Source organism: Octopus bimaculoides, unplaced genomic scaffold, assembly GCF_046866305.1.
Source record: "Octopus bimaculoides isolate indiv1 unplaced genomic scaffold, ASM4686630v1 contig153, whole genome shotgun sequence".
NCBI classification, from domain to species: Eukaryota; Metazoa; Mollusca; class Cephalopoda; order Octopoda; family Octopodidae; genus Octopus; species Octopus bimaculoides.
This window is the reverse complement of record NW_028315403.1, coordinates 11,115-19,841: the sequence shown is the minus strand read 5'-3', so window position 1 is coordinate 19,841 and position 8,727 is coordinate 11,115. Positions and strand designations below refer to the sequence as shown.

At 35.8% G+C, this 8,727-nt stretch overlaps 1 protein-coding gene across 1 annotated transcript; it reads right to left on the bottom strand.

The window, feature by feature from the left end:
• Positions 1 to 3,685: 3,685 nt before the first annotated feature.
• Positions 3,686 to 8,356, bottom strand: LOC149129108 (uncharacterized; the record flags this gene model as incomplete). The annotated part of the gene is given in 2 exon segments (XM_089346780.1): positions 3,686 to 6,382; positions 6,385 to 8,356. Coding segments are annotated over 2 exon segments (2,202 nt in total), but the record flags the coding sequence as incomplete, so codon positions are not given.
• Between the last annotated feature and the right edge of the window lie 371 nt (positions 8,357 to 8,727).

The window sequence follows — 8,727 nt, the reverse complement described above, 5'->3', positions numbered from 1 at the left end:
GATGAGGATGAGGAGAAACAAGAAGGTTTATTTCTTAGATATTACAAACACACACACATACGAACGCTCACAACCCCTCCCACACACGCATATTTACTATTGTTTATGGACTTCTACCTTACGATGCTGTAAGGGTTAGACGAGTATGCTGGGGTTGAGGTTTCTGTGGTCAGGTTCCCTTTCTGCTGCCAAATGCCATCTGTTGCAAGTCAGGTAATAAATCTCCCAGTCTCTTGTGCAAAAGACAAAATATAACGCGGTTACATGGAGAACTGGAAACCGAAGATACAACTTCAAAGAGCCCTTTATTCACAAAGGTCGTGCAGTATGTCAGTACGTGAAGGAAACTAGACATGGTTACAATGTGCAACGCAACTATATGACGCCTGTGAATATTAATGGAGACAACGGGATATATGATCTCTCTCGCACACAGATGCAGCTGTGTGCATTTACGTATATATATGACAGGAAAATAGAAATGTTTTGGTAAACGTTTACATTTAGATATTAATCAGGAGCATCACCGAAAGTGCCCGAGAAAGAAGGAGGGAAATATAAACATATTTTCTGTGCCGACATAATACAAACACATACATCGGTAGTGACATCGTTATTATTCACACACGGTTGTGTGTGAAGTGTGGTGCTCCAGCATGGCCACTGTCAGATGACTGAAACGAGTAAAAGAGGTAAGGTGAACTTTTACTCACTCTCAGCCAATTCGACTCTTTACCCCCTAATTCAGTTTTAGCTTAATCTTAATTCGGTTTTTTTTTTGTGCCATGATAAATCTGTGCTAATCTATACTTTCACATAAAATAATCGAAATTAGGTTCAATAGAAAACAAGTTATAAAATACGTAAGGCCAAATATGGGAGAGTAACATCTGATACTTACTTTGCCTCATAATTTCTCAGTTACTGGAAAAATAAACCATAATTCAATCATATTTTTTTAAAAAGAACTTGAGTAGAATCTTTTAGAGAAAATCTCTTTAAAAGATATGAGGTAGTAAACAAGTTATGCAGCCTTAATTAGCCAAAAATTTGGTACATTTTCACAGTAGAAAAAAAATTTATAAAGAATGTAAGGCCAAAAATGGGAGATTTAGTGCCTAATATTTACTTTCTCATTTTAATTATGATGTTTAAAAGAACTTAATGAGTAGAATCTTTTGGTAAAGACTTTGCTAAAAGATATTAGATAGGAAAAAAAGTATGCAACGTTAAGTAGCCAAAAAATTGGTTCCAAAAACATGCAAGGCCGCAGTGGATTTCCCATTAATAAGAAGCGACAGGAATTTGATGGAAAAGTGTCATAGGAGGCCTACCATGTCCAGTTTGAGCTTTTGGCTGACCAGAATGGATGGGATGATGAGCAAAGAGCAGTTCAGCTTGCTACTAGTCTAAAGGGCACTGCACTAAAGGTACTCAGCCAGTTGTCTGTGGAAGACAGAAGCTGTTATTCTTCAATAGTTGAGCTGTTAGAGAGAAGATATGGCAAAATGTGTCTAACGCTTATGTGGGTACGATTTCAGACCCACATAAGCGTTAGAGGAGAATCATAACTGCTTGCCCAGGAACCTTTGGCTCTTCTTCAGAAAGAGCAGTTTATCGATGCTTTGGGCAGGGCAGTGCAGAGCTCAAAGTTCAAGTGAACCAAAGCAAAGCGGAATACTATGCAAGAGGCATTGGCTAGAGCTCTGGAATTTGAATCGTAAGGTCTAGCACGGGAATATTTCAGGTGGACTGCAGTTCCAGATTCAAAGCAAGGATGGGGCAAGTACGTGAAGCAGGAAGACTTAATGTTAAAGCGTTTGCATTGCTTGAAGTGGTAGTGCATCTTTCTTTGTTCTGTATGAGGGATTTTTCTAAACAAAGTAAATAATTTTTTTACACAAAGTAAATAATTTTTTTTTACACAAAGTAAATAAATTATACACTACCTGTTTTTGGTAAAGAGTCCATTAAAAAGTTGGTCTTTCAAAATCTACTGTTGTTCAATGGTATCAGTACATGAGGGACATTACAAGTAATTAGCTTTTGCGTAACCCCTACCAAATTGGTGGACTTGGGCACATCGTAGAAATAGATGAATCTATGATGTGCAAATACAACGGAGGATGGGATAGAGGGGATCAAAATAGGTCTTTATTCTTTGTACCTGACCGTTCTTCTGAAACTCTTCTACCACTTATTAAAAAAATTATCAAATCAGGGACGACTATATATTCTGATTGTTGGAGTGCGTCGTACAATGGGATTACTGAAAAAGATGTGACACCAAAATACACTCTGGGAGAACGTAAAATGACATTTTAAGAGTAAGATGGGGAAGATTCAACAAAAAAGAATTTACTTTGTTTAAAAAAAAAATTATTTACTTTATTTTTTTTTTAAAACCCTCATACGCGCTAGATAGTCATTGTAGGATCGACTAGTCACGACTAGCTTGCGCGAGTGTGCGCACCAGGACCACTCTTCTTGAATAGTACCACGATGCAGCCTATTGTGTGAAAGGTATCACATTCAAATAGATGGATGTTTTTTTTTGTTTTTGTTTTTTTAATCAAGTAATTCATTTTGCAAACACGCAAGAAAATAGGGAAATGCAAATGAAAATTTTCGAAAAATTAAAAGGCAAAGGTAAAGACAATGGACTGCATCCCCTTTAGGAAAATTTTTTTTTTTTTTTAGTTTTTAAAGGGCAACTGCCTGCCGAATATTCCGAAGAAGCTCTAACCCTTAGAAGATGTGAAAGGATTGTAATTGACAGAATACAAATGGCTGGTAGAAGTGATGGCCAGAAATGTCGCTTTGTGACTGGTTCGGCTTTGGAGCAGACATTTGTGAGTCTCAAGATGTTACATCATCGAGATCTACCAGTCATCATGGCAGTTGTATGGAGTTACTGGACACTGTACTGAACTGAGAGGATCAGTTGATGTCCTGATTGAAGTTGCAGGACAAAAGGTTGTGCTTCTAGTGTACATGGTGGAGATGAAGTGTCCTTGTTTCTTAGGTCTGGATTACTTGTCATTTATCAGGTGTCAACTGGATGTCTGCTTTATAAAGCTTTGGCTCAAAGGGAGATTTGACTGTGTCAAGGTGGTAAAGCTGTCTATTACAGGTGGTGAAGTGAAAGCGTTACGGATGACACTGATCCCACCGAAATCAGAACGACAGATCTAGTGTAGTATGAAGTACCATATTGACACTGGAGATCATCGCCCAATCGAGCAACCAGCTTGGAGGATGGTGCCAGTGCAGCGTAAATACATGGAATGTTCTGAAAGAGAAGTCAATATGGAAAGATATCATAATTGCAAAATCTTCGTCAAAACTTTGTAGTGGAGACCAAATCTTTCCAAAAAGTCAAAGAATAGCATACACATGTGTTGCAGGAATGTGTTAGGACAAAACGTGAACCAGAAAATAGATCTTTTAATGAAATAAAATGGGAAACTAAACGAGCAAATTTCCTCACTGAACAGTGATAACAGCTGAAGGTCAAAAAGTAAATTTCAGTTGATCTGGAAAATTAACGAACTAAAGGTGAATATCTTGCAAAAACAAATAATAAATAAAAATATATGCAGACGTCATAGAGTTAATCATGATGAAATAAAATAGAGATATGCTTTATAACATTGTATTAATAATAAATAAAAATGAATCTTGATTTCAAAAATCTTAAAACAATTTTTATTTGATTCGTGGGTATTCATAGTAAAGCATCGGAGTATTTTTATCAAATTTTATATTTAACTGCAATATTTTAAGCTGTTTTCTTTTATTTTAAGCTTACTTCTTGGGTGAAAGATGGTTGATCAGTATTAAATGGCTTGGCTTATTTGAATATTTTATTTCATTGGGAACCCATTCAAATTTTATTTTTAGCTCCAATATTTCAAGCTCTTTTCTTTTATTTTAGGCTTACTTCTTGAGAAAAGTACTTATCATTTATGGATAATTTTTTTTTTGGGTTTGCGGAATTCAAAAGCAAAATTTATTTCTCTGAGAAACATACCATTTCAGAGATTTCCAGGGTTAAAGACAAAGGGATCCAACGAGAGTTAACTGCCAGATATAATTCATATAAAAGGCACATTTATATGATGCCTTTAAGGAGCAAACAATTTACACGTCACAAGTTCAGAGTCTGAATAGAAACATTGGGACATAGGGTGTTCAGGCTTAATTGCACAATATTTTATGTCACCTTTCAGAAAAAAACACTTTATGTATTGGTGAACAGTCAATATTGTTGGAGAGTATAAAGTTTAAAAAAAGTCAGCTAACACAGAGGATTGGAAACCATCTGAATATTGGAAGAGAGTTACTTGTATCATGATGATTCACACTGGGTATAAAAGATGCTGACATTATGACTGCTGCTCAATGCTTTCTGAACACTGTAAAAGATGTAAGACATGACATGAACAGCAGCAACAGAGACTACAAAGTGATGACCAGCAGGCTCATCTCTGGGTGTGTCAACAGTGAGGGTGACGTCATGCTACACCACATCTTTGAACATGACATCAGATTCCGTTCAGATGAGACGTGAACCTGCTGGAGACTGTGGTGCAAACTTGCTAAAGCAGGATGCTGTCATAAGGATGTGTGTGTGACAACAACATTTGACTGTATGTCATATTTCTGCAAAAAGTCAGAAGTGGTTGTCAGAGAATGTCCCACAACTTCTCCAGCCTTAATTCCTGGCCTCCTAATTCTCCTCATTGTAATCCCCTGGATTATCATTTGTAAGGCACAGTTGAGAAAGACTTTGACTGCTGTTTCAACATCGTTGCTGAGCTCGTAGCCAAGATCAAGGAGGTGTTTGAAGATCTTTTCAGGGACAAAGGGAGGGACACATAGACCAGGTTCTAGAGCTGTCTCGGGGCCATGGTGGAAGCTGACGGTGGCTATTTTGAGTAAACTGCTGTCTCCCAGGCATAATCTAGTTCAGATTTTTTGATATTTTAACATACATTTATTTTTGGATGGGATACTGTGGTTTGTGATATTTTTATGCATACTGTCAAACTTAACCCAAACACACTACATGTTTAATGCCACATGTTGTTAAATTCATCATACATAGAATAAAGGACACTAGAAATAGATCACAGGTGAACTAGCTTTTGTTTAGAATTATCAGCTAAACAACTATTTCGAGTTGTTAATACATAAAGATTGGGTGTAGTTGTTGTGCATCATGTAAATATCTCTGAGTAGACAGGATAAGAGAGAAATGTTACATCTGTAACAGCCAGCAAGGAAAGAGATGAAATCACATCTTTATGTCTCTGACATTACTGACACAAGTCATGTTGCTTCTGTTACAGGTGTCAAGTAAAAGAAAGAGAGAATTCTATTTACTGTTCCATTTTTATAAAAAATTGTTAGTTAAGCTAGGTCACAGTAACAAAAGATATTTTATAGGTTATCTTGGCTGAACTGAATTTAACCTCACATTTTGAAGAAGTGGAACCGAGTTGACAAAGGATAGTGAGAAATCTCCTCCAAAACATTGTGTTTGAACGTTAATGAAAATCAACATAATTTGGTCAATTCAAAACCTATATCTGCAAAGTTGAATTTAAGGAACCTATTATCCAGAAACCAACAAGTAATCAGTCTGGTATGGGACACTAAACTATACTTATGCCTCATGTTTTTCCTTTGCGATTTCTTCTGATTTGTATTTTAATGAGAGAAGCATTTAAAATACAATAAATGTACCGTAATTACAGGATGCGATACTCAAGAAAGCCTAATGTGTAGGGTTGTCAGGAGAAGGAGATTTGGTACAGAGGTCCCTACATCATGGAAAGGAAACAGTGTGAGTGATCAAGAAAAGATCAGGGGGTGAATATTGCAAAAATGAAACTATAGAAACCACTCTTTACATTTCTCCCTATTATCAATATGTTTGTGTTAGGATAAGTTACTATTTTGATAGAATGATTTACTACAAATGTCACAATACGGCTTCTCTCCTGTGAACACGCTTGTGTGAAGTGAAGTGACTACTATCAGAGAACGATTTGCCACAGACATCCCAGTGATATGGCTTCTCTCCTGCATGAATATGTTTGTGTTTTGCTAAGGAACTATTTGGGGAGAATGATTTACCACTGACATCAGTGATTTGGCTTCACTCCTTTATGAATACGTTTGTGTTTAGTTGAGCTATAATTATGAGGGAATGATTTACCACAGATATCGCAATGATATGGCTTCTCTCCTGTATGAATACGTTTGTGAATTGCTAAGACACTATATTCAGAGAATGATTTACCACAGATAGCACAATGATACGGTTTCCCTCCTGTATGAATACGTTCGTGTTTCTTTAAGGTACTATTTGAGAGAATGATTTACCACAAATATCACAGTGATAAGGCTTCTCTCCTGTATGAGTACGTTTGTATTTCTTTAAGTCATTACTTTGAGAGAATGATTTACCACAAATATCACAGTGATAAGGCTTCTCTCCTGTATGAGTACGTTTGTATTTCTTTAAGTCATTACTTTGAGAGAATGATTTACCACAAATATCACAGTGATAAGGCTTCTCTCCTGTATGAGTACGTTTGTATTTCTTTAAGTCATTACTTTGAGAGAATGATTTACCACAAATATCACAGTGATAAGGCTTCTCTCCTGTATGAGTACGTTTGTATTTCTTTAAGTCATTACTTTGAGAGAATGATTTACCACAAATATCACAGTGATAAGGCTTCTCTCCTGTATGAGTACGTTTGTATTTCTTTAAGTCATTACTTTGAGAGAATGATTTACCACAAATATCACAGTGATAAGGCTTCTCTCCTGTATGAGTACGTTTGTATTTCTTTAAGTCATTACTTTGAGAGAATGATTTACCACAAATATCACAGTGATAAGGCTTCTCTCCTGTATGAGTACGTTTGTATTTCTTTAAGTCATTACTTTGAGAGAATGATTTACCACAAATATCACAGTGATAAGGCTTCTCTCCTGTATGAGTACGTTTGTATTTCTTTAAGTCATTACTTTGAGAGAATGATTTACCACAAATATCACAGTGATAAGGCTTCTCTCCTGTATGAGTACGTTTGTATTTCTTTAAGTCATTACTTTGAGAGAATGATTTACCACAAATATCACAGTGATAAGGCTTCTCTCCTGTATGAGTACGTTTGTATTTCTTTAAGTCATTACTTTGAGAGAATGATTTACCACAAATATCACAGTGATAAGGCTTCTCTCCTGTATGAGTACGTTTGTATTTCTTTAAGTCATTACTTTGAGAGAATGATTTACCACAAATATCACAGTGATAAGGCTTCTCTCCTGTATGAGTACGTTTGTATTTCTTTAAGTCATTACTTTGAGAGAATGATTTACCACAAATATCACAGTGATAAGGCTTCTCTCCTGTATGAGTACGTTTGTATTTCTTTAAGTCATTACTTTGAGAGAATGATTTACCACAAATATCACAGTGATAAGGCTTCTCTCCTGTATGAGTACGTTTGTATTTCTTTAAGTCATTACTTTGAGAGAATGATTTACCACAAATATCACAGTGATAAGGCTTCTCTCCTGTATGAGTACGTTTGTATTTCTTTAAGTCATTACTTTGAGAGAATGATTTACCACAAATATCACAGTGATAAGGCTTCTCTCCTGTATGAGTACGTTTGTATTTCTTTAAGTCATTACTTTGAGAGAATGATTTACCACAAATATCACAGTGATAAGGCTTCTCTCCTGTATGAGTACGTTTGTATTTCTTTAAGTCATTACTTTGAGAGAATGATTTACCACAAATATCACAGTGATAAGGCTTCTCTCCTGTATGAGTACGTTTGTATTTCTTTAAGTCATTACTTTGAGAGAATGATTTACCACACACATCACAACGATATGGTGTCTCTGTATGAATATGTTTGTGTATAGTTAACAAACTACTTCCAGAGAATGATTTACGACAGATATCACAATGATACGGTTTCTCCCCTGTATGAATACGTTTGTGTCCAGTTAAGTGAATACTTTGAGAGAATGATTTACCACAGATATCACAAGGGTATGATCTCTCTCCTGTATGAATGTTTGTGCACAGTAATGTAACTTCTAGTAGAGAATGATTTACCACAGATATCACAATATGATCTCTCACCTGTATGAGTACGTTTGTGCACAGCGACGTGACTTCTTTGAGCGAATGATATACCACAGATATCACATTGATGTGATCTCTCTCCTGTATGAGTACATTTGTTCTTAGCAATGACAGTAGTTTGAGAGAATGATTTACCACAGATATTCCCTCCTGTATGAATATGTTTGTGCATAATTAGGTTACTTTCTTGAAAGAAGCATTCATACAGATATGACAGACATATTATCTCATGTATTCAGGGGAAATCAATTCAATAATCTTCTCAGTCAGTTTTGTATAAAATTTTCTTTTTGTCTTTAAAAGATGGTAGATATTGAGGACTCTTCTTCTGTCATCTAATGTTCTGAAATTATAGAGAAAAAATCTGTGTAAGACATAGAGGCTACTTCAAAATTACAGATTCATTTCTACTGAGATAAACTGTAGAAATAAACATTTACCTTAACAACTGAGGTGAATGCCAACAGTTCTATAGAGAAGTACTGATCTCTGAAAGTAGATGGAACACGTGGAAGTGATAAGATAAAGACCGAGATGCCTGGAAC